A 27,734-nucleotide genomic window follows, 5' to 3' on the forward strand; every position below is an offset into this window, starting at 1 on the left:
TGTAGTCAGGGTGTGCTACTCCCTTTGCTCTACAACAACTAAGTTCAGTAGAACTTAAGTATATCTAATCTTGTTTTATATGTACCTACAGGTACCTATGTGATCTTTCAATTGGTAACCAAGAGATTACAATGGTAAAACACAGCAAGCTCAAATCCAACCGCTGCTCACCAATGTGAGAAGTTGGCCTGGTATATGATGTTCACTAGTTAAAGTGACCACCTTGTACCATGCCAAGCAACCCTTATGGTGTGGTTGTAAGTCAACCTTTTCGGGCTAGCTGCCCTAGTGGTAGCGTAGGCTAAGCAGTCTTTGAGGCTAAACTCGTGAAGCGTGTTAAGCAGGCTGTTTTACCAAATGGAACCCCCTTTTATACCAATGAAAGGACACCACACAGATATATATTCAAAATATATATGTATTTATTTCTCAAAGTAACCCCTAGTCTCTTTAAGAGCACAGGAGCACAAATCGTCAAACAAGATTACAATAGAATACACAGAAGTTGCACTTTATATGGATAGGCCCTGGTGGCCACTCAAACCATATACTAAAATAGTGGTATAAGTACCACGAACAGAAAAGGGAAAAGGCCTAGGGCCTCTAGAATCGCTGGGCCTACAAGGAGCTAACTTCAGTTAGTGACCAGGAGGTCCACGGGTTGCGTGTGCAGAGCAAATAGTCACACGCGTGCTCCCATAGGTTTCAATGGGTGCGTAAAAAGTACAAAGTTACTGCAAAGAGGATCTTCCGGATGACCTAGGAACTTAAGATTGGAAACACAGACACTAGAGATGATTCTCTACACTTGGGCACCGGAGTGCCAGCTTTACCTCACCCACAGGAAGCGGGTGCATAGGCGTCGAAGTGCGTCGGGTTTCTTCTATCTGTTCCGTGGAGCCTGTGGACAAAGATGCTGCAGGCGGTCGGTCTGGAAGAGATGCGGTGGATCCAAGAGTGGATCGGAGATGTTGAAGACCTGTAAGCAGAGGGGACAGTGTTCACAGTCACTAGCCAGTGACCAGCGTGGCACCAGGTGGGTACCAGGCGATGTCGGGTGCAAACAGGAAGAAAGGTGTAGCTTGTCTCCGCAGCCACGTGGTCCCTGAAGGTCGACGACGTCCAGGAGTCGGTTCACGAGCTGTCCCACGCAGGCTCTCGCTGTCGGCGGTGTCGGCGACTTGATCGAAGCAAACAAGCCTTGGCAAAAGCAATTGTTGTAGGAAATGAAATAAGCTGATGGTTCTGACCAGCAAGGTCAGAGGGACTGCTCCTTTGGAGGGGAGCAAGGGCCAGTCTGGAGCAACCAGACCAGCGGTGTATTTCTTGTAGTTCGTCGCCAAGATGGCCACTAGACAGCGGGCCAGCAACCGGTTAGGCGCGTCGAGTGGCAAAATGCAGAAGGGCCCCACGCAGATCGTGGAGATGCTGGAGGGCTCACCTTTGGTGCAGATGCTGCTCGGGTGTTGGGCTTCTCGGATCCCAAAGCACAACTTGGAGGGAGCCTCGGTTGTTGCACTTGTCAGCTTGTCGTGGTCGTTTCAAGATGGCTGGCTCCACGTGTCTCGGTGCCTCCACGGGTCTCCTCTTTTCAGGGACTGTGGATCGGGCGGTGAGAGGTCTGGAGGTCCAGGTCTTGTCAGTCTCTGGGCTCGGGCTCCGGCGGGAGGCGGCGGCAAAGCAGACGTTGATTCGCTGGATGGTGCTTGCGTTAGCAAGGTGGTCACTCCCTGACCACAGGGGAGATTGGCTTCAGTCCTCTGTGCGGCAGAGCGTCGAAGTTCCCGTCTTCTTCTTAGTTTCAAGTTGATTCCAGGATGTCTGAAGTCTTAGGACACAGCTCCTACCTTTAAGCGGATTCTAGGGGCCGGACTACCTGCTAGGTCCCTCCCTAAGGGTGGGACCAGGAAGGGGGGTGGTTACACCCCCAATCCTTTGTCCAGCTCGCCCCAGGCCCGGGACTGGTGTGCCCCAGGACCGGATTGAACTGGCATATGCACCGAGGCTCCTTGTGAGCCTCAGGCATGTCTGGTTCCTTTCAAGCCCTACCTGACCAATACACAAAATCCTGTCTGGGGTGGTGCATGCACCTCCCCTGGCAGGAAACCCTTTGTCCACACCTCCCAAGCTGGAAGGACTCCCAGCAGCAGGAGGGCAGACTTGTGTCTGTGGTGGCAGCATCCATTTTGTGGAGCTGAGGCTATGTCTGATTTTACCCGGGTTTCAGGTACTGTACATGTCGTGTCCCTCTAGAAGGGTGGAATGCTAACCCCGTCGCCAGAATTGGCGAGGGGTTAGTATTCCAATTCGTATGACACCTTACTCGACATGTTTTGATAAAGCCAAACCAAAGTTAGCATTTAACCGCGAGGTTCACAATGCACTTAAGAGTATATGGTATGACGATATCTGGAAACAGTAGAAGGAAGTTGTTCCGACCACTGCAGACAGGCTCAGCTCATGCCAGAGCACCATCTCACATGGAACCAAGCACTCTGCCTTCAGGATTGTTAAGGCCTGCCATAGGAGTGACTTATAGGTTACCAGGTGTCCCATTTAAGGTTAGGTATAGGTATACTACACCTAAGTAAGAGGTGGTTACACCAACTTACCCCAGCTGAGTGATCAGCCAGTTGTGTCAAATTTGTTAGGCCAGTCCAGGGGTGGCACAATACATGCTTCAGCCCCTGGTAGGCCTTAGATACACCAATGCCCTGGGTACCTAGTGTACACTGGTACAGGGGCTCACAGGGTGATCCAATTCCAATAGGTTATGCACCTAGGGTGCACAGTGTCAATTTAGTAGAGAGAGCAGCAGGCTGGGGGTCTGATTGGCAGGCCCACAGCCTCAATATGTCAAAAACCAGTGAAGCAAAAAGCAAAAATTTGGGGTGACCATAGGATAGCAGACCCTACTCTCCTACAGGGGGCACCGGCTTTAAACACCGTGGGGCACGCGCTCGCCATCAAGGCGCTTTCATGTGAGCCCTCTTTCTAAATTGAGGTCAAAGTATATGTTTCCAATGAGGACGTACACCTTGCCTGCTGTTTGGATTCTTTCAGGGTAAAAAAAACAGGGTCCGGTGGGCCCTTCATGCCTCCGGACACCGGTGCCACTGCACCTGCTGCCCCAATGGAAGCTACACACCTGCACAAGTCTGAAGGAGTCTAAAACAGGATTTTTACAACATTGGCCTCTGCTCTCAACTTCAGCTGCATTAATCTCCAATAAAACGCATACTTTTCATAAAGCTTTTCTTACACACACTACTAAGACTACGTAATTTGTAAACGATAAAATAAGGGTTCAGCAGCCTACACCTGACGGGGGTTTTCTCGTGCCTCTGTGTCCTTTCCATCATCCGTCTGTCAAACGCCCCCTGTTGTGGCACATGGAGTGCCTGCGGCCTCAGGCTGCGCCCAAGATCCCCCGTGCACCCCTCCCACCCTGCTGTCCTCGACTCACTCACACCCACAAAAGAGAAGGGGGGCACCGGCTTTAAACACCGTGGGGCGCGCGCTTGCCGTCAAAGCACTTTCATGTGAGCCCTCTTATTTTTTCGTAAATTGCGGACAAAGTATATGTTTACAATGAGGACGTACACCTTGCCTGCTGTTTGCATTCTTAAAGGGGGAAAAAAACGGTTTCGGTGGGCCCTTCATGCTTCCGGACCCCGGTGCCACTGCACCTGCTGCACCAATGGAAGCTACACACCTGCGCAAACACACGCTCTGTGTGTCGGTGACGGCATGCCACGCATGGCGCACCAAGGGCCTCATGTAGGTAGCATACCAGTTACCACTTCTAAAATACCGAACGTTACCGAATCGGTATTTTAGAAGTGGTAACTCGTATGTAGGTAATGAGTCGGTATTTTTTACCGATTCGTTACAATTCGGTAATTACCGAATCGGTATTTACCGATTCGGTAATGAGGCATACCTTCCCATTGATGGGAAGGTATGCCTCATTACCGAATCGGTAAATACCGATTCGGTAATGGGGGGAACACATGCAAGGGTGGCAGGGTGTCACATTGACACCCTGTTGCACCCCTGATTCGGCCATTTCTGCACATGTGGCACACATACATGCCCTAAGGGCATGTATGTATGCCACATTGCACACTGCTACGCGCTTCAAAATGCCCATACACATCCATTCATTATTTACCACCAACTATTAGTTGGTGGTAAATACCGACTCTTAAACACACCCACACACTCCCCCTACATCTCGATTTTGGTTTCGGAATTTACCGAATCGGTAAAATTACCGATTCGGAAAAGTTACCGATTCGGTAAATTCCGAAACCAAAAATTGTCCCCCTACATACCAGTAGCCAAAATACCGGTCGGTAACGGTATAATTACCGAAAATCGGCCGTTACCGACCGGTATTTGGCTACCTACATGAGGCCCCAAACCTCTCTGAGAACATATGACACAGTAAGTGGGTCACGTTTTTTGGGAGACTGAAAGGTAAGTGTTAGGAAAAAAAATTAAAATCACGTTCTGTGATCCATGGAAGTTGGCCGATGCGAGATTTCTCTGAATTCTCCTAGTCTCAATATCAATTGTCCGAAAAAAAAATAACGTTTTTACAAGTAAAACATGAAGCCGACGTGAACTTGCAGGGATTTTTGATCAGTTTTCTATTATGTTGGAGGGGAAATACCGGAGGGTGTAAAATGGCAAAATTAAAGCTGTGGTTGTGAGCACTGACAAAATAACTTATAAAAATTCGTGACTTCTCTGCTAAAAATGGTGCGACACGCTCGGAACAACTTCTCCCCCTCCCTTCCAGCGAAACTACAAAGAGCCATCCGGATTTATTAATATAATTCACAAACACCCAAAAATATAGTTGTTTTGACTTGCAGCACTTCATACAGTGCTCGTGGACATACAATTCACTTTAATTAGTATTTATTGGTCTAGGTACACTTTATAAACTGTTTGTATTTTCTCGGCCATGGGGGAAGGATTAGTAAGTGCCACACACACATTTTTTGCATTCAGTACGTATACATTTAACGTCAGCAGGCAATGAAAGCGCAGGATAGGAAGGTGTTTTTAGGGGTTTAAAGCTGGCCTCACATGGCAGTCTTTTCTCCCCCCCCCCCCCCCCCCTCTTTCACACGCTCCTCCCCCTCCCTTACTGCACGGAAGACTTCTATCACAGAACAGACAACAGGTGATTGAAACCAGACCGAGCCTTCTGTCTTGGTTAATGGCGGCATTCGCAAGTGTTACAATTCTAGACAACGCGGGCGCCAGGAGAAAACAATGCCAGACATCCTTCCGAATTGTAGGTGCAAAGCTGTTTCCTGTTCTGCTTATAACACAGGATACAGTGGGCAGATGGAAGGATTTACAAAACAATATAGCGCTGCTGGGACAAAAATCGAACTCAAAATATGTAAAAGTATTGTAGCTTAATCTTGGAACACTCCATAGAGTGCTCACTGTTTTCCGTTTACAAGCTCCATACTCAAGCAATTTTTATTATAGGCAGTTTTATAACAAATGAACACTACCTGGAACTATTATTAGAGGGCTTTATATGACCATCCCTTACTTTACACACGACTGTTCATTTGGTGAGTGACATTGAGAATCAGTGAGTTGCTAAAGAGCACAGGATCGTGTGCCCACGCTAAGACTCCAAGCCATTTTACACGTGTGCAGTCATGTGTCTGTAGAAAGCACGTGAACCATTAAAACCAAAGGTTTGTGGGGTCATCATTGAAATTTCTACAATGATGTGATCCTTAAAAATCATGGTGGCACCATCATACACACAATTACAATTCCAGTCTGATACCAGAGAAGGTATGCCGTGGCCACCGTCGGTGACTCCATTCACACCAGGGCTGAGACCGTCAAGCCTATAATGTGGGCTTCGATGCATTGTGAGAGGTTTTTTCAAATCTATGCAGAGGCCATATTAAATCGTCCGGAGGTCCTGGTGACGCTTCCTTCTCTCTGCCCCGTGCCTCTGTGTCCTTTCCATCATCAGTCTGTTAAACGCCCCCTGTTGTGGCACATGGAGTGCCCGCGGCCTCAGGCTGCGCCCAAGATCCCCCGTGCACCCCTCTCGCCCTGCTGTCCTCGACTCACTCACACCCACGAAAGAGAAGGGGGGCACCGGCTTTGAACACCGTGGGCCGCGCGCTCGCCGTCAAGGCGCTTTCATGTGAGCCCTCTTTTTATTATAAATTGCGGACAAAGTATATGTTTACAATGAGGACGTACACCTTGCCTGCTGTTTGGATTCTTAAAGGGGAAAAAAAAAGGTTCGGTGGGCCCTTCATGCCTCCGGACACCGGTGCCACTGCACCTGCTGCCCCAATGGAAGCTACACACCTGCACAAGTCTGAAGGAGTTTAAAACAGGAATTTTAGAACATTGGCCTCTGCTCTCGACTTCAGCTGCACTAATCTTCAATAAACCGCATACTTCCAAAAAGCTTTTTTGCACACACTACTAACACTACTACGTAATTTTATACGAAAAAATAAGGGTTATGTCCCTGTCTTTCAACAACAGACCGCCAGCTAAACATTCTCACATAAGCCCTGTAATCATTACGCTTTCGACATCTCCACAAAAATGCAGGAAAGTTAGCGTGCTACATTGTACGTATAACTCTGAAAGTCAAACCAAAAATCAGAGACCCAAAAAAAAATTACAACCCAAAAAAGGGGGGGGGGGGGAAGACTGTATAGATTTTAAGCGACATAAAGCACCATTTGAAGAAAAAAAAAACATGAACCAACTCTACAAAGCCAAATGCCTGCACTTACATGTGAAAGGGGAAGGTCATTTACATTTCAACGCAAGGTTTCACACTCCAAGAAACTTCACACTATACATGGCTCCATCTTATCTGTACATCCAAACCCACTTTTACTTTGATTCTTTGTTCACTGCCAAGGACCTTGAGTCCATTTTATTACCTTTTGGATCTATTTAAACTCTGCGTGCATATACTTGCAAACGTTACTTCAGTGCTGCAGAGACAACATTCGCCGGAGATCCAGCGGACAACTACATTGGGCGTAAGTGCACTTCTCGGCCATTCCGAATTAAACAACCTGCTTGTTCTTAATGTTAATTTGCAAATGAACCTTTCTCTGATACTGTACTGCTGGATCAGTTCTTTAAAGGGCATTTTCGGTACACAATGACGGACAAAAATAAACCAATGCTGTTACATTTCTATTTTACTGTCTTCTACATTTAGCTGCTAAAGAGAATTTTTTATTTATGGCAATTTCAATGGGAATTGTCTTGTTAAGTTGGGGGGAATGAATTGTACACCTTCCTAAAATATAGTCCCACACATTCAGTTTGTACTTCAGGGCCCATCATGAAACACATTTTTGACGCTTCACATGCATTTTACAGCCGCGAAAGCAGGGATACTTTTAACGCGGTATCTTCATAATAGGCACCATACTTTGTAGGGCGCTTCGAAATAATTGTATTACACGGTAGTTAGTCACAGGGGCAATGCAACTATTTGCTTAGGCAGTATGTACAGGTACTTAATAAAGCAACATAATGCCATTATTTTACTCCGTACGTACCTTGCAAACATACACAATACAAAATCTACGAAACCATTAACAATGATTTATTTATACTTTACAAAATTCAGACTGGCCGAGCAGAGATTTTACAACGAAGAAATCGCTACAGGTGACAATCAGAAAAACGCAACACATCTGGTAAGTTCCGTTAAAAGTATACATTTTTTACAACTTTTAAGAACTGTTGTCCTACTGTGCTTCACGCACCTTAAACCAACAACGCATGGCGACATTAAAATAATCCATTACTTTATCTGGAAGGAAAAACAAAGACGCAAAACTGGGGGGATTGGATTACAGCGCTAAATTAAACATACCTACACCCTACCTTGCACAACTCCACTTCCAAGTCTTTACACCTTTCGCCACTATCGCCAGAAAAATTTATAACAACTGTCCTCCCTGAACAAACTACTTTAAGGCACTGTTAACTCGAAATCAACGCGTCGTAAAACACTTTCACCAACCGCTAACTACACACAACACAGGAATTAATCATCCTCCGTGCTTACCCTCCGTTAAAACCTTCACTCCCTTACCTCATCTGATTCAACGCTACACAATACCTTTTGCGCAGCCTCATCGCCTTTAACCTTCCAGCGCAATCACTTTTTCAGGCGGCCGCGCAGGCATCACTAGTGTGGTTTCATTTTGTTTGTTTTAATTTACATTGCTGGCGGCTCCCTTCAAGCGCGATCAGTTTCAGTATTTCCAGCTCCCGCACATCACTAGCGTGTTTCTAAAGCTGATGACTGTTTGGTTCTCTTCTTCCAAGCTTCCCGCGTCGCGCCCCTCCTTCGCTCGTCTTCCTTCTCAGCCCTGCCTTGTTTTCACGGCCATCCATACACCTCGGGGTGTCTCTGCTGTAGTAAAAACTTATTTCTCTGCATTCAGTATCCGGCACGTTTCAAAGGACTCTATCTTGCGACTCAAAGCTAAAAGGACACGCAACGCGCTACACACGTTAGTAGGCTATAAATAAAAGATATTACTTCTATAGCACTGAAAATGGTCTATACACCCGTACTGAGAGCGCTTGTACTATTATGATCGTATTTATGTTTCGTTAAGGCTTACATCAGGCCTGCTTCGTGTTAAGTGCAAGGGTTTTTAATAAGTTTAAGTGAGCTTAATTTATCACGGAACACGGGGGGGAGGGTCACAAAATGGGTTCAGGGGTACTTCGACCTCAGACCCCCTGCTCTGTGTGGTAAATATTTCATTACCGGTACTATTTTTTATGCGGTAAAGTCTAGTAAGAATAACTCAGTAAATATAAGAGGCAGAATCCGTGGTATTAGAGGTTTCTAAAAGGCTTTATTCCTATACAAAGGAATACAATTCGAATTGCAGGCTTCTATTCCATCACCACGAAAGTTCAGGAAGGAAGGGCATACATTATTGACAGATAATTAGTTTTATAGGAAATGCATTACAATGAAACAGATGCAAGAGGCGTAACAGCTGATAATACAGATAAAATGTGCATACGTAACTAATAAAGGCGGTCATATGGGCGTAATTTAATAAACGTCATTATACATGGTGTCACAAGTGGGTGGATCCATAAAAGAATCCTGCAATGTCAGCAGAAATATTTGGCAGAGATGCGCGCGCAGCCGCATGACGTGTGATTGACGTGCAACTAGAGGGTGAAGGGGACTTGACATTTAGCTCTACATGTGGAGACAGAAGTCTGGGGGTCATGTCAACCTAATCCCCAATCATATCTAATATTCTATGTTTAAAGAACTGTGTTATCCAAAAGGAAAGGTCTCTAGGATAGAATCTATTCTATACTGACTGTTAGTGCGTGTACAAGCGTCTAAGTGTCTACATGAGATGCGAGGGGGTAGGAATATTCCATGGTAACGGGGGCTATGAATTACTTGCATGAGGACAGCGAGGCCTGGCCCTTTGCACGGTAGCTGGAGGAATGTTTACCTAAACTACTAGACAGGAATGCATCGGATGAGGAGCGGAGTAGATAATCTTGAAGGTGAAATACAGTTTTTGGCAGGCAACAGGCTGGATCAGGCACCGTTAGCCGCGCAGGGAGTAGGACAAAGTTCATGGATAGAGATGCAGGCTCAGACTGGAGCTTTCAGAGGCAGAAGGCAGGAAAAGGCTTGATGACAGAATTCAGGGCCTACTCGCCTGAATCTGTAAAATGTGGAAAGTGAACCACATAAAGTCGGTGGCCTTTCATACTTGGGAATGGAATATCTGACCCATTCATGGCGGATCTGAAAGAGGACATGTTGACGGTGGACGCACATGTATTTGCGTCTTCAAAACTGGAACTGGAGGGAACATACATGTACTTATAGCATGCACATGGAGCCGTTGGGGTCTACGATAGGGGACATAACTGATCACAAAATTCATATTTCCTCATTCCCTCCTTGTCCCCTACGGACCCTCAGGAGATATCGATCTTCATCAATCCATCGATCTGTTCATATAGCATCATTTGTTCTTCTTTCTTCTTCCGGGATCTTGAACGAAAACTTGGATGTGGGATACACGATGTGGCACACAGACCACAAATCGCTGGCCCACATTGTAGACATAAGCAGCAACTGAATAGTATGAGAAAGCCAATACCTAGGAAGGATAGGATTCTCCATCCCCAGGCTGACAACACGCCCCAGAACCAACCGGACCAAGTCCAGGTGCCTGGACTCTGGTGTATCTGGCTTATAATCTTATGAAGGCGGGTTATGGCTTTATATACCGACGGCGAATTTTCTGGTATGAAAATGCAGCAACTTGATCCGATGACCCTACAAGCTCCGCCCCTATCGGCCAGGATGACGTCAAGGACAAGACGATTTTGAAGCACAACAATCCGCATAGCAGACTGCTCTTCTGTTAAATTGCCTAAGGCGGAAATAGTTTCGTTCACTACTGCTTCAAGGGTTCTGGTTAATCTACGTATCAGCTTACTATTAGTGACTGTACCTATATAGGGAAAGAAACCTTTATTGAAATCTGTGTATTTGTCCCATGCTGTTTCAGTGTAATCGACAATTGGGAGATCTCTCTGCTGTCTATTGTGTACTAAATGGGTATTTCTGTGATAATCAGGAGGAGCTAGGAAAACAGGTGGTAGAAGGAATGCTATATAACAGGTACCATCCCAATCTAGAGGTAGACGTATATATGCGGTCTGGCCACATATAAAGTAGGAATGGCGAGAAGCTCTAAATGTAGACTTGCCTTGATCACTGAATTTTATTACAGTGGTGCATTTACTATGGCCCATGTGTATGGAACCATTCTTTCTTACACATAATTCCCCTTTTACTGGGAATACTGACATGGCGGGCAAGATTGGTGTAGCTTCAGATTCAACGTTCAGGATCATGAGGTTAAGTGTAAAATTACCTAATCCATATACTTCCTTTTCTAGATCAGTTCCTGTTCTTTTGGGAAGTCCCTCCTTGTTAGGGTAGCAGACTTTAAGCAAAACTAGGTTCAGGTTTCCCCATACCCAGTTGTCTTGATAAACTGCGGAATTTGAATCTAGGGAATTAATCAAACTAAACCATGCTCCACAGGAGCCATTGTGTGTGAACGGATAGGGAAAGAGGGGCAAAACTCCCTTATAGTTCTGATAGGGAGGGAGTCGGCCACATATCCAACAATTTGTGGCATTGCTGGTCTGATGGGAATGATCTAACATACTAATGAATGTGTTGTTGCGCAGCGCAAATCTATAGGACAACTCATGCGGAGGTAATTCGCTAAAAGAATGTTCTGCAGTTACATTGTAAGCACGCTTAAGAATAGGGTAATACATGTGCAATAGTATGCTAGAAATGATGATCAGAAGACTTAGAAAAAACAAAATTAATAATGTTACTATGCAGTGACTACGAAGTGATTTACAATACGCATGTTTTTTAAGCTGCATCTGTTGATTTCTTTCTCTATTCCGGTCTAGAGGATACATGTCAGAGACAAATTCAACCGATTCACCTTGGAGAGGACTTAAACAATCAAATTGTCTGACTTGCTAGACCTTAACTTCAGTTTATAAAGTTCAGTGTTTGTTAATTCAGCCAAGGGGAGCTTTGAGTGTCTGTGAGGGAATGCAGGGCTGAGCGTTCACACTAGATGGTAGTCCATGAAATTTCTTGATATGACTCGAGTGCAACCACCCTTTACGTCCCTCAATCTTCACGGCTGTCCTTGTAGTTAGTAGAACCAATTTTGGCGATGTCCATCTAGGCTCCAGTTGGGTCTTCCGGTCAAAATTCCTGACCAGAACCAGGTCACCAGGAACCACGTCATGGGGCTTCACCTCAGTATTATCGGGAAAAGCTGCGGCTACCTGTGAACGACAAGATTGTAGTGCAGACATCAAGGAAGCCAGGTAATCTGTCAGCATATTACAGTCCACATCAGTGATTTTGCGAGGTATAGGCGTCCCCCACATATTTGGTGGTCTACCGAAGATCACCTCGTATGGGGATAGCCCTGTTCGAGAATGTGCTACCATTCTCATGTAAAAGAGCGCAACTGGTAAGGCTACTATCCAATCGACACCTTTTTCTCTACATATTTTGGACAATCTAATTTTCAGAGTTTGATTATGGCGTTCCACGAGACCTGCCGCCTCGGGATGTCGGACACAGTGGAATTTCCATTGGTAGCCTAACAAAAGGGAAACGTGTTTCATTAGTTCGGATGAGAACGGCTGGCCGTTATCTGAGTAGACAACACGTGGTAAACCGTACCGTGGGAAGAATTCTCGAACTAACTGTTTGGCAGTAGTCGGGGCTGTGTAATCTGAAACCGGGTAGGCTTCTGTCCAACGGGAAAGAGCACAGACAACTACGAGAACATATTTGAATCCTCGACATCGTTCCATCTGGATATAATCCATCTGGAGGACTTCAAAAGCATGATCGGGAGGTTGAAATCCACCCTGCTCTACGGGGATGCTTTTACCTGGATTAAACTGACAACATATCATACAGGTACGAACTTTTTGTTTAGCTGCTGCTCGCAAGTGTTTGTTGAACCAAATGTGTTGAATGCTGTCTAGCATAGCTTTTTCTCCTAGGTGTGCTGGACTATGTATTGTGTTAATGATGACTTGAACCATGGAGTCGGGAAGAAACCATATAGATTTTTCCTTCGTCATCCATCCTTGATCCGTTTGGATCCCTCCTAATTCAGTCCATTTCTTTATTTCTTCTGGTGTAGCATGTGTCTGTATGTCAATTACATCAAGGGCGGGATCCTTAACTGTCATGCAACGTGTTGGTGTCGGAACTATTGTCTTTGTCATGTCAGTTGTGCGAGTCTGATTCTGAGCAGTCTGTTTAGCTGTTCTGTCAGCTAGGTCATTACCCTGAGAAATGATATCGGTAACTTTTGTGTGGGCTTTGCATTTCATAATCGATATTGTAGTAGGCAGATGAATCTCGTCTAATAGGGCTTGAATGAGGGGTCCGTGTTGGATGTGGGCACCGTGAGAAGTTAAATAACCTCTCTCTCGCCACAGTACGCCGAAGTCATGGACGACTCCGAATGCATAACGTGAATCTGTGTATATGTTGACTTTCTTATCTTTGGCTTGAGTACAGGCTTGTGTCAGAGCGATGAGCTCTGCTGCTTGAGCTGACAAAGTATTAATACAATTTGTTTCAATGACTTCAGTGTCTGTTGTGACTGCGTAAGCGGCCACTAACTCTCCTGTACTTGTTCTCATGCATGACCCATCTACATACAATGTCAAGTCTGGATCTGACAAAGGGATATCTGTCAAGTCTTGTCTGGGTTTCGTCGTGATAGTAATGACTTCGACACAATCATGTGCCAATGGATCTGTTCCGCTTACTGGCAACAGTGTGGCAGGATTTAACGTATTACAACGTCTGATTTCTATGTGTAGCTGAAACAATGTTAATTCGTAACCCGTGAGTCTCGCTATAGTCAAGTGTTGTGTTTGTGTGCGGTTCAAGAGAACCTCTACTGCGTGTGGTACTTGTACTGTCAATTGGTGTCCTAACACTATGGCATCGCTTTGTCTGATAGCTAAAGCTGTTGCTGCCACCGATTTCAGGCACGCAGGAAGAGCCTGAGCTACTGGATCTAATGTACTAGAGAAATAAGCACATGGTTTGTGTGATCCTGCTTGTTCCTGAGTGAGTACTGACAAGGCAGTACCTTCGCGTTCTGTAACAAAGAGTGTAAACTGTTTACTGTAACTTGGTGTTGCTAAAACAGGTGCTTGGCATAAAGCTTTCTTTAAGCTTTCAAAGGCGTGTGTATGTTCTGGAGTCCAAGGGAGGACAGTCGATGTGACTGCCTCCTGTGTTGTCAACTGGATGAGTGGTTTTGCTAGAAATGCATATTGAGGGATCCACTGCCTACAGTATGAAGTGAGGCCTATAAAAGCCCGCACCTCCTTTTGTGTCTTGGGTGCTGGCATGTTAGCAATTAACTGGATGCGGTCGGATGTAAGCTGCCTTCCCTCCTTGGACAGCGAGTGCCCAAGGTAAACAACTCGCTGGACACAGAATTGCAGCTTAGAAGGGGACACCTTGTGCCCCTTGTCGGCCAGAAATTTCAAAACCGTCAGTGACGCTTTTTCACATTCAGGTTCGCTTCGAGCGGTGATCAGCAGATCACCGACATATTGAAGCAAGGCAGTGTTAACTGGCATGTGGATACTGTCAAGTTCTCGTTTCAGTGCTTGGCTATAGATGCTGGGGCTTTCTGTAAATCCTTGAGGTGCACGTGTGAATTTAAAACTTCGTCCATTTAAACTGAATCCGAACAGATATTGACTTTCCGGATCTATTGGGACGCTAAAGAAAGCATTCTTGAGATCAATTACAGTGAAGAACGTTGCTTCTGAGTCAATAGCTGTTAGTAATGAAGAGATATCTGGGACCACAGGGTATTGTGGTACAATACATTTATTTAATTCGCGCAGATCAATAACTGATCGATATACTGGTGGTGCTTTTGGATCCGTTCTTTTAAGAATCGGAATTATCGGGGAATTACATACATTGGAGTCGGTTTCGACAACCACTCCTTGTGCAATGAGCTCGTCAATGATTTGCAGCAAAGCCACAACAGCATCTGGTGGTAACTTGTATTGTCGCATTCGTGGTAGTACTACTCCTGTTTTTAGTGTGACACGATATGGTGTAATATTCATGCAACCAACATCAGTGGGGCCTTGTGCCCATAAATGTGTAGGTAAATTCTGTAACCGGTGATCCATGTCTCTAGACACGTAGTGACCTTTAAAGTCACGTAAAAATAGTCGTACTCCTTCCGGAGAACAACATATTATAGCTCCTAGAGCTTTCAATGTTTTTATACCTAACAAGTTTTCTGGACATGATTTAGTAAGCAATAAATCTGTAGTACGTGTCAATGGACCGACCGTAAGTGGAAGAGGTTGTGTTACTTCGTTAATGATAGGTTTTCCTGAGAATCCAAGGGAAATATTCTGTGAGCCTGAGAGGGGTGCCCCTGGAACTTCACTGCGTCTTATAGTTGTTCTGCTTGCCCCTGTATCAAGTAAAAACTTTCTGTCTTCCCCTAATAGTTCACTATGTACATAAGGTCCCTCTTGGTCTACAGGAACCTCAATAAGGGGTAAGCCAACTTCCCTCTCTAGGCTATTTCATGTGTATCTCTGATAATCGGGATTATCTGCTTGTGCATACTGATACATCTGTTGTGTCGTTGCTTGTGTTGCAGCAATAGGCTGCGTTTGTGGTGGTGCTACGGTCTGTTGTGGAGCTCCCTGTTGCGGAGCTAGTTGTTGCGGAGCTAACCTAGGTTGTGCATGCTGAGGGATTTGTTGTTGATTCTGATCCTGTCTAGGTGGACGTGGTCTCTCCTGGGTTCTACCTGTGGCAATATTATGTTTCAGGACTGGACAATCGTGTATATAATGACCTTGTTGTTTACAATAGTTGCATGTCCCTTTCGTAGGACCTGCGGAATCACCCTTTAGGTGACCATCAGCTGGAACTGACTGAGCAACAAGCATTTTCATTTTTGTATCTTTCATACGTCTTTGTTCATGTTCTTGTTCTTCTCTAATTCTATTGTGGTGATATTGTAACATCTGTAACATCTGTGATGGGGTATTACCTTGCCAGGTACTTTCGAATTTCAATACTCTATTCTTGACTTGCAGCAGAGAATTTTCAACTAATTTTGTCACAAACAGATGTGGATATGACTCGCTACTGGCTTTTATGCCACTATTTATACCAAAACATTTTTCAAATCGGGAATAGAAATCACTAGTGTCTTCATCTGGCTTTTGTTTACAGGCTGATATTGCACCCCAGTCTTCCTTTTTCGTAGTTAATAAACGTGGCAGTATCTGCACTAGTAGCCCTGCTAGTGCTGTAGTCTTTTCCCCAAGCCCTGCTCCTGCAGCTCGGGCCCTTTCTTCGTTTTCTAATGCTGTCCAATCTATCTTTTGGTCTCCCACCTCCCATTCCTTTTCTTTGAGTTTCTCGTAAACACCGGCGGGTAATAGGACTTTTAATATTTTCATAATGTCGGGGTAGGTATACTCTCCCATGAGTAACATGTCTTTTATCTCGCGGTGGAAACCTGCTGGGTCCTTGTCATGGCTGGGTACTACTTTCTTCATTTCTAATAATTCCAGTTTAGTTATAGGCGTGTACACAAACACGCGTGTAAAGTTATTACCGTCACCTCTGATTGGGTGTACTTCGCGTAACGGATTCTGTCTATCTATGTGATACATTTTTCTTCCCATGATGGGAACTGGAACGTGTTCTGGGCATACGAAAGTTATATACTGGTTTCGAAATTCTAGAATTTCTTTAATCAAATCAGTACCTGACCCTCTCCATATATTCGTGAGTAGTTCTGTCAATATGTCAGGCAAGGGTCCTGGATCGGAGTGTTGGCTTTTATATAATATAAGGAGGTGTTGAATCATGTATATACTAGCTAAACGCTGTTCGTATGGGTCAAGATTCAGAAACGTGTGTGCAAGTACATCATCATTGTATTCGCTGGGACTGTCAGCCCATTGTACTGCTGACCTGGCTAATTCTTGTTCGTCCATGGAATCGAGCATGTGGTACCCCCTTCGATCTTGGAGTAATTTATCAGCGGCTTGGAATAGGTGTTCAGGGGATCTTGTATTTAACATAGGGTTTGGAAAATGTCTATTGCATTCTGGACGTATCGGGTCATTAAAGCCTCTAGTATTATTATGGGGTCTTCCTCTACCTACATAAGCTATCGTTTCTAATTGTTCTGATTCTTGCTCCTCCTCTTCTTCGGATTCTACTCTGTCTGTTTCTCGTCTTTCTTTATGTATTCGTTCTACTTCCTTGCGGATCTTTCGATACATGGCGATTATACACGCCTGTCTATCATGTTTCTCTTCTGATATGTTCTGACCCCATTTGGCAAGTCTTTGCATGGTATCGTGATCTGCCCCAGGCCTGTCTTGATTCCTAATCACGCAATTTATGAAGAAACGTAGTAGTTGTCTTTGTACATCCACTTTCTGGTAATCCATAGCTTCGTTAATACTTTCTGGACCTCGCCCTGTTTGGACAAAGCGATATATATCGTCTAGGTGTTCAACCATTCCTGGTATCGTCATTAAATATAATGTAGCTCGTCGTATACGTAGTGATGATATGAGCAATTTGTCCTGTCTACCTGGCACTGGATCGTATCTACAATCCACAAGCTGTTCTTTAAACATGTCGGATGTCGCTAGTTGGGGTGTACGTTGGAGTGCTAAATCTCTAAGGGTCTGTTTATTTCGCGGCGGGGTGGCAAACATGTCTGTCGTACCTCCTGTAGCACCATCTGAGGTGCTGGGCACGAAAGGATTCGTTTGACGTAGGATAGAGATTGTAGATGCGGGAAAAACTGTAGAAACAGACGGACCTGTGGGAACTTGTGTAGGAGTTTGTAGTTGCGGGGATACAGACGGATGCTCTTGGTGTTGAACACCATCGGCAAGCGGTGTGTGTGGTATGGCATTAGCATACTCGGGAGCTACGTCATCTAAATAGGAGGAAAGGAAAACGTCCTTTGCTGTTTTGGGATGTGTTTTGGGATGTGCTTTTATCGGGAGCAATGGAGGAGTTAAGTCTTTTGGTATTTCCGGGGTAGCCTTAGGTAACCCTTCGGCCAGAAGAGGATACATACCATTCATAAGAATGTTTCTTTGTCTATCTACTTGTTCTGAGTTTACTCGGGTACCTTCCTCAATTAATAGATTTTCTCGGGTTTTATTTGAATTCTCTCTACCTTTCTCTTCCTGTCTGAGCGCTTTTTCTGTACGTCTATATGATTCTTTACGCCATAATTCAATGGCATCTTTCTGTGATTGTCTGGCTTTCTTTTTCCATAATTCTTCTTCTACTCTCATGATGCAATCTGCATCCCAGGTCCCCGCTGCGGGCCATCTCTGACTTTCTGGCAAATCCTTGGTGTAGTCCACCCATAAATCAAGAAATAATACGGCATCTAGGCCATGCTTATGATACATAAAGTACCCTGGAGTGTCCCTAGGTGGGATGGGAACAGCTTCTTCGAGTACCCCTTTTCTAGTTTTGATCTGTCTTAGTTTCGAAAAGAGCGGCATTTTTAGATCTTATTACTAGAACACACTTTATACAAAAAAACACAATAATGAACAGTCATTCACACCACAATATATAGAACGTATTAAAACATTTAACACTTAACAGTTTAACGAATGATGATAACTAGTAGAAAACTAGTTACTGACATAATACTGACACTAGATAATACTTATTTATATGCAAGACATACTATATATACTGCTAAACAGAACAGATACACTGCTGAAACAGTGCAGACCGGATTTGTGTACCCAAACCCGTCTTGACCGGCACAGACTATGTGCACGTAAAATGCCTCCCCGGTAATGGTACTCACCGGGTAGCTCGGAACGGAAGGCCTCGGAACGGAACTGAAACTGGACCGGACTGGACTCGACTGGACTCGGAACTTCGGAACCTGGTGGGCCTCTGTATACCTCGGATCTTGCTCTCTCAGCTAGGCTCTGGTCGGGATACTTCGCACTTCTCACCGCCTCGTCTGGGTGTTGATCGCAGCCTCAGTCGCCCCCGCTTGGCCGGAGGGAGATACAGGAAATCCTGCAGGTACGCGTTTTTGTCCGTTCAGCTGTGGCAGGAGACCGGGCCTGCAACGCACCGCCGGCGCGTGAGATGAGAAAGTGTCCCTATTCGGGCGCCAATTTATGTGGTAAATATAAATTACCGGTACTATTTTTTATGCGGTAAAGTCTAGTAAGAATAACTCAGTAAATATAAGAGGCAGAATCCGTGGTATTAGAGGTTTCTAAAAGGCTTTATTCCTATACAAAGGAATACAATTCGAATTGCAGGCTTCTATTCCATCACCACGAAAGTTCAGGAAGGAAGGGCATACATTATTGACAGATAATTAGTTTTATAGGAAATGCATTACAATGAAACAGATGCAAGAGGCGTAACAGCTGATAATACAGATAAAATGTGCATACGTAACTAATAAAGGCGGTCATATGGGCGTAATTTAATAAACGTCATTATACATGATGTCACAAGTGGGTGGATCCATAAAAGAATCCTGCAATGTCAGCAGAAATATTTGGCAGAGATGCGCGCGCAGCCGCATGACGTGTGATTGACGTGCAACTAGAGGGTGAAGGGGACTTGACATTTAGCTCTACATGTGGAGACAGAAGTCTGGGGGTCATGTCAACCTAATCCCCAATCATATCTAATATTCTATGTTTAAAGAACTGTGTTATCCAAAAGGAAAGGTCTCTAGGATAGAATCTATTCTATACTGACTGTTAGTGCGTGTACAAGCGTCTAAGTGTCTACATGAGATGCGAGGGGGTAGGAATATTCCATGGTAACGGGGGCTATGAATTACTTGCATGAGGACAGCGAGGCCTGGCCCTTTGCACGGTAGCTGGAGGAATGTTTACCTAAACTACTAGACAGGAATGCATCGGATGAGGAGCGGAGTAGATAATCTTGCAGGTGAAATACAGTTTTTGGCAGGCAACAGGCTGGATCAGGCACCGTTAGCCGCGCAGGGAGTAGGACAAAGTTCATGGATAGAGATGCAGGCTCAGACTGGAGCTTTCAGAGGCAGAAGGCAGGAAAAGGCTTGATGACAGAATTCAGGGCCTACTCGCCTGAATCTGTAAAATGTGGAAAGTGAACCACATAAAGTCGGTGGCCTTTCATACTTAGGAATGGAATATCTGACCCATTCATGGCGGATCTGAAAGAGGACATGTTGACGGTGGACGCACATGTATTTGCGTCTTCAAAACTGGAACTGGAGGGAACATACATGTACTTATAGCATGCACATGGAGCCGTTGGGGTCTACGATAGGGGACATAACTGATCACAAAATTCATATTTCCTCATCTGTTATACTTCGGGAGGGGTATCTGACAGGGGTGCGGAGGTGTGCGTGTCAGAGGTGGGGCACCATATTTACCATCTTGCAGACTTGCTCGGTTAGTACAGCCTTAGAGGTTTTCGGAACATCTGATTGCACATCAGGCGGGGTAATGTACACGGCTTGGAAATCTATGTGTAATCAGGCCGCATGCGCTGACTTAAACTTTCATCCTCCTGGGGTCAATACAAGTGATTAGCATTTGAGGTGGATGATACTTAAGCGCCTGTTTTAAATGTAGGCAGGTCATTTCCGATCTGACTGTGAAAACTGTATATTGAGTTTTTCAAAGTTTTGAATTCATCACCTCAGGAAATAAAAGCGTATGTACGTACGCACATGTGCGTGTTGGTAGAATCTCTAATATACGGAGAAACACATAACTATCTCCATACCTTATGTACTGCCACTGGATGTATAGTTAGTTTAATAACTGTCAGATGTGGCTCCAATACAAGCGAACTATGATCCCGGCTAACTCGCTTGACCAAACGGTGTGATGCTTGGAAAATCGCGGTCGCATTTGCTTGCAATTCTAAATAAACTAACTCAGCGACTTTCTTTGAGTAAGACAATTCATTGTAAGAGCAACAGAGCTCAGTGGTTCGCATCTAATTTAATCGTGTTTTAGGAGGACGGAAGTCTAGCACACAGAATAAAAGAAACAGTATGCAAGCTGTGTGTGTTTTTAAAATGAACTCTGCAAAACATCTAAATACCCCAAGTGTATGTTTCTTTACAGCAAGCTGACTCGCTGTAACATTGGCGCGCATTTACATACTCATGCTAGTAACTCTGCATGAAGCACATTTCGCGCATTCATTATCAATGGACGATGCGGCATAAGGGTTGCTGACTTTGGCAATGGTGGGAGCAGGTTCGAGTCTGACATTGGCTCAACATCCCGTGATTATGGGCAAATCACTTACTCTCACCATGCCTACCAAAAAGGAACGTGTCCTTGTGTAAGATTACTGGTGCTTATGTGAAGCCAGGGCTTTAAGTGGGGCGGGTCTTGCCGGGGCTCAGCACCGTCGGTTCTAAAAGATAGGTGCCGAGATGGGTCCCTATCGGGCTGTCAATTTTCGCACTCCCCCTCCATGAACAGATGCAGCTTAATTCTGCGGCAGTGCCACTGCTCACTGCCTCTAAGATAACTTCTAAGAGACTCGTTATAGTTATTTCACAGTCTCATAATTTGAAAAAGGAAGCATGTTCAATATTCTGTATGCAACAAAGCCATACCTGATGCTTATTTATCTTCTGCTCTCTTTCTTGTTATGCCTACCGCCGCACCCAAACTTCCTCCACCCTAGTTTTCATTTACACAGACCCCCGTGCCTCCCATGCCGGCTGTAGCCCTCCGGTACCAGGACCACGGTCCAGCCCGACCCAGGATGCTGGCTGTTGCTGCTGATCAGACATCCCCTTCACGCCTCGGTCCCTGACTCTTCCCCACACTTGCATGTCAAGCAGAGCAGGGAGGGGCCCATGGGGCGAAAATCTTCCGGGCTGAAACGGACACTACATTCCATTTCAGATCATCCGGGCATGTGCGTCCTCACTCACAAGTACACTTTTCAAAGCACTCGATTCTAAAGTCCGTATCCAACACCCTGCAGCATGGGGCGAAACTGACCACACCCGCTTAGTTGAGCGGCTAAAATTGTGGCTCCGTGAATGTGAACTCTCCCTGTTTAGATGAGTCTGTGTTTTTAAGGTAACACTTTTTTTTTTTTTTTGAAAACCTTTATTAACAGTTCAATAAGAACAAGTATGGGCCTACAACCCCCCAGGGCCGGCCGCTAAGCAATCATAGCAATAACGACAAGTATAAACACAGGCAGCACTTCGGGGAGCAAAATCGTACTGCTAATACTGTGAACAGCGTGAGTAGGGCACCAGGAGAAAGAGGTTTTCATTTTATGATGAAACAAAGCAGAAAGATCAGGTGACAAGCAATTTTAAAAAACAACGATCACGGTTATGCAGAGTAATGAACGTTAGCGATTTACAGCAATCTATTCGGTCAATGGCGCAAACACAAGAACATCAGGATGGGGAAAAACATAGTATACAGTTGCGCCCGCAGTCCCCCGCCAGAACTCCCCAAGAACACCCCTGAAGTTGTGAACACATGGAACGGCAACGAGGCATAGCAAAAGGAGGTGTATCACGCTGATCCCAGAAAAAGAAAAACAAAAAGAATCAGAGAAGAAAAAGGAGGCCATGGAAAAAAGATGAAAGAATACAGAATCCCCTCCCCCAACCCCCCACCCTGCACCTCTGCAGATGAGTACGGCCCCCCCTCCCCCCCCCCCAGCAGTGTGCCTGTCGCCCTGGAACCAGACCCGAAATGTAGGAGAATAGGGAAAAAGAAGTAGGAAAGGACCCCCACCAGACGGGGGGGTAGAGAAAGTATTTATAAACTGGAGGAGGGCCTTCATAACAGACCCCCGGCTTCTCCCTCCCGCACGGTAAGGTTCCCCTAAAGTGAACAAGGAACAGCACAAAAACAATCTTCTCAAACCACGATGGGGAGCATTATGCACCTATTGTGCCAGTAGCCATGTCAGGAGAGCACACCACCCCAAGCCCGCCCGTCCACTAGGCGACCACCCCCGAGGGGCCAGCCTCATCCCTGACCACTCTGTGGAATTCTGCCCATGCCAACCCCTCGACCCAGCACCATACCCAATGTTTCTAGGCAGAGGAATGTCCAACAACGACAGAGAAGCGACGCACACAGGCGGGGTGGAAGTCTCTGAGCATCAACACAGTCCGCCGCGTGAGGAAACAGGCTTCCCAGTGCTGCCCCAGGATCTGCACTGCACGCAAGGTTCAGGAAGGCAGAAGCAGCCAAAGCAGACATTAGTTGCTGGAGTTGTCTCTGGGTCGCAGGAGGGCATGCACGGGATGAGGCCACCACATCCCACTCAGGTCCAACGCCTCCGGGACAGATCAGGCCCTCAGAAGGTCAAACACACTGTAGCACACTGGCCGGGGCGTCCAGTCGTGTACTAACCTCAGGGGTGGCCGCCACAGCGTCCTCCTGCGCGCAGTGTGGGTAGACTCTGTGTTCGTGCGGACAGGCGGGCCGCCACTGCCCCAACTCCGACGCCACACCATCGAGCTTACTCCCCAAGATCACGAAACCATGAACCAAGGAGGAGTGAAGAGTACCAAGAGCCTCGAGGAGGTCGCCGTACCCCAGCTCAGCTCTCTGTGATCTCGCCGCCACACTCCCAATAATCGTACGCTCACAGGCCCGCTGCGGCCCAGCGGACAGGATGGTAGGCTTCATCGACCCAAGATGGCCGCCAAGTATGCCCGACCCTCACCGGGGCCGGGACCCCGGGACAAGCGTCGCGATGGCCACGTCGCGGGTGACCGGGTTCCGGGGGCAGGCAAAAAACTATCCGTGGTCACGGGCAACAGTCGTCCCCACCACGGACCAGCTCCCGTAGAAATCCGGGGGCGGCCCGCAATGATCGGGGCAGGATACGGACGGCGGCCGGGCAGCTCACCAGCAAGGCAGGGGCAGTCACCGGAGGATCTAAGATTTGCACCCCCGGTCATGCACTCGGTCAGCTACACTGGGCAGTAGAAGCGACCACGCTGAAATGTAGGCCGAGTTTGGCACCGCTCCGGTGGGCCGACTCCACCCAGTCACCACCGGCCGCTGTTGTCGCACTGCCACCCGGCCACGGCGTCCACTCGATGTCCCGGCTCCAGGGCCGCACAGGCCGTAAAGTTCCGATGCAGTTTTCTCCGGCGATAGCACGGCTAGAAACCTCGGAGTCACACAGTCGGGAGCCCCTCTCCTTCAGAAACACGACCACATAGCACAGGTTGAGGATCTCAGGCAGGATATCCGTGCGGGATGCGGAGGTTCACGGAGCCGGGAGTCTACGCTGCCGTCTCGGTCGCCATCTTGGCTCCTGAGGTAACACATTTTTAACAGTTTCTTAATGCTAAAAATGATGCACGGAGAAAATCTACCAGTACTTTGCTATAGGTCTATAATTTAAGTATATACTCCGCATAGCTGACAAGTCTCCTAGGTCCAGTCCAGGTCTTTTGTTTTGAATTCTGGGACTTGCAGTATGGAATACACAAGACTACCAGTCCCACAATTCAAAGGAAAACAAGCATTGGCATAGCCAAAGGTCTTGCTTTTGGGACCTTATCAATATTTAGTTAAGCAGTCGAATATCCTTGGCGCAACAACTGTTGCATTGCTAAACACTTATAAGGTCCCAAAAGCAAGACCTATTGGCAATGCTCTACCACTCTTCTACCCCTTTACCCCTCTTATACCCCTGTGCCACTGCAAGTAGCAAACAGTATGTCACAACACTCACTCTGCACCACCACAGCATCAGTCTGCACCACAACAGCATTACTCAGCACTACCACAGCATCACCCAGCGACGCCACAGCATAACTGAGCACCAACACAGCATCACTCAACAGCATGAACAGTTCACACAAAAACTATATTTTTGGGGGTACAAGAACACTTACACGTACAAACACCCCCACCCCCCCAAAAAATGCACTTCATAACTAATGGATTTTTATTAGGTATCAACAACACAGTTGCATTTTATTAATGTTTTTCTTCACATTTCTTTACAGAGTGTTTGCTGGGAAAATACGCAACCAAACACAAAGGTAGGCAAATTCATGAATACTTACCAAATGCTCGATATTATTTGTAGTATTTGCAGGGAAAACATCGATTTCACCACCGGGGTAATAGCCAGATTTGATCTACACGACTTACTACATAACACCAATATATAGAATATGCATAAGATTTTACAGGCTGGTTATCATCAAGGTAATGAGAAATTTGATAGCAAGTGACAAGGCAAACAATGTCTACCAAATAGTACTTTTGCAATTCTACATAGTGTTTATAAACCGGTTATTACATGGAATGCAAATGATCTACACTATATTATGGACCTTGGAGATGCTTTATATAGAGAAATGCATTCCATTAACAAAGAAACACTTATGCATCCTGATGATTTACCTAAAAATAGGGAACCTTATTATGGTAACATTCTACAACGTTTTGATAGTTTATATCCTGATTTTAGAACAGCATTAGGATTAACAATCAATAGGCATTGTGGCATACTACTTTGTATGAGTGTATATGTTGTAGCAATTTTTAAATATATGCAAACATACTTTGTATTTGATTCACATAGCAGGGACAACCAAGGCATGCCTCAACCGAATGGGACGTGCATTACTATTGAAATGGAAAGCTTGGAAGGAGTAATTAACTACATTATAAAACTTGCACACTGTATTAAAGTTCCATCAGAGGAATTTGTGGCATTTGAATTAACTCCAATAGATATATGTCCCATTATGAAGAGATCACTACAAAAGGCAGTTAGGAAAAACACAAAACAAAACGGTTTAGCCCCGCAAAAAATACTTTATGTACATAAAACAGGAAAACAATTACACCAAAGTAAACATACTTTAATAAGTTCTTCTCCAGATATAGCAATCATGCAAAATAAAAATAATGCCAATTGCATTGATTATTCACATTTTTCGGCTACTTTAGGTTCCACAGTACAAGCAAATAAGCAAAATGAACATATTACAAATATAGAGGTGCAATTAGTGTCAAAAAAAGGAAGTAAAAGAGGGCCTAATCATTCTGCAAAAGATTTAGGGGCAAGCAAAAGAAGGTGTGTGGAACCTAACATACACAATGTAGTCATGGTCGAGAAAACAAAAACACAAACTGTTAGGAGAATAATTGATGATTTCTATAAAGTTATAGTCGATGGACCAGAGTACATTTGTACAATTTGCAATCCATTATGGCATAAACAGTCTTTATTAAATACACAAACTATTTGCACACGGGAAATATTTGTACGATGTAATGTTAGAAGCAACAAAACAAACTATATTTGTAGGACTTGCTATGCTTACATTGTTAAAGATAAAATACCACCATGTTCTTTCTTAAACGGGATGAAGTTCCCAAATGTACCAACGCTATTACACTTACATAATTTGGAAGAAAGATTAGTTTCTCCTAGAATTCCTTTCCTTCAAATTCGATCTTTAGCAAGGGGATTCCAAAATTCATTATCAGGTGCAGTTGTAAATGTCCCTGCCGATGTTATGACAACTATTACTGTTTTACCAAGGCAAATTAATGACACCATGACAATTCCGGTGAAATTAAAAAGGCAGTTAGCTTACAAATCATACACACATTTTTAAAATATTAGACCAAATGTTGTAAAACAAGCAGCTATATGGCTAGCAAACAATAGTGCCCTGTTTAATGAATATGGAATCATTATTAATCCAGATTGGGAGTATATACCACCAGAAAGAAACGCAGATAGTGAAACATCTGAAACAGATAATTGTTCAGATACTTCAGACAACAAAGAAGCAGGAAATTTAGATACTATGTTAGAAAACGAAGCAAATACCACTGATCATGTTAATATCTTAAGTTTAGCACCAGCAGAACATAACACACCAAGAGGTTTATACGAAGACAAAGATTCAGAATTTTTAGCTTTTCCAACAATTTTTTGTGGTGAACGAAGACCTAGCAATAAAGATAGACATGTACCTGTACATTATAGTACCATTTGTCAATGGGAATTAAGAAGTTGTGATAGAGTAGCTAAATCGATAACAAATGTTTTCTTTAAACTAAAAAAATTACATATTAAACAAATCCAAGGTAAAATTAACATTTCATTACGGAAACATTTTACCGGTGGGAAACTGATTACTGCTAAAGACATTAAATATAATTTGGGGGATATCCTACAGTATAATGAAGGTTACAAAATATTAAAGACTATACGCAGTTCTCCACCATATTGGGAAAGTTGCAAAAAGGATCTCTTTGCCATGATCAGGCAACTTGGGATACCAACTTTTTTTCTAACGTTATCTGCAGCAGAAACTAAATGGCACCATTTAATTAATATACTATTAAGAGTTGCAAAACTGCCAGAATGCACAGGAGAAGTTTATAAAGATGCCTTGGGAAACAAAGTGTAAATTAATACAACAAGATCCAATTACATGTGCACGGCATATTGACTATCCAGTTCGTACATTATTTAATTGTGTTTTAATGCATAGAAGTAATCCCATTGGGAAAGTAGTGGACTACTTCTACAGAGTAGAATTTCAACAAAGAGGTTCACCACATATACATGCATTACTATGGATTGAAAATGCTCCAATATACAGTGTGGCAAACGTAGAGGAAGTAATTAGCTTCATTGATCAGCATGTCACATGTAGTAAGTCACAAGAGCCACAATTACATGATTTGATTCCTCTACAAATGCATGGTCACACCAAAAACTGTAGAAGGAAAAACAAAAGAACATGCAAATATCAATATCCTAAATAGCCAATGTCAGACACAATAGTACTAGAATCTTTACCACATAACGAAACAGATAAACAATGGAAAGAAAATATCAAAGTTATCCATGAAGCTATGATTAGTCCAAATTTTACTGCGTTAAGTTTTATTGATTTCTTAGACGTGATAAAAATGGATAATAAGCAATATATTAATAGTATAGGGTCAATACTGGAAAA

At 44.7% G+C, this 27,734-nt stretch overlaps 1 protein-coding gene across 6 annotated transcripts in view; it reads left to right on the forward strand.

Moving 5' to 3' along the window:
- LOC146859588 (mitochondrial carrier homolog 2-like) overlaps window positions 1-27,734 on the forward strand; it is a 379,079-nt gene that overhangs the window by 40,509 nt on the left and 310,836 nt on the right. For 2 of the 6 annotated variants that reach the window (XM_085646525.1, XM_085646524.1), the window contains exons 2-3: window positions 7,667-7,736; window positions 24,747-24,782. The exons of 3 other annotated variants lie outside the window; for them this stretch is intronic. In XM_085646525.1, coding sequence (XP_085502651.1) covers window positions 7,667-7,736; window positions 24,747-24,782 — 106 coding nt within the window. The remainder of the gene's footprint in view (window positions 1-7,666; window positions 7,737-24,746; window positions 24,783-27,734) is intronic. One more of the 6 variants, XM_085646527.1, reaches the window with a different exon arrangement.

The sequence above is a fragment of the Triturus cristatus genome, chromosome 3_1 (genome assembly GCF_964204655.1).
Source record: "Triturus cristatus chromosome 3_1, aTriCri1.1, whole genome shotgun sequence".
Classification (NCBI taxonomy): domain Eukaryota; kingdom Metazoa; phylum Chordata; class Amphibia; order Caudata; family Salamandridae; genus Triturus; species Triturus cristatus.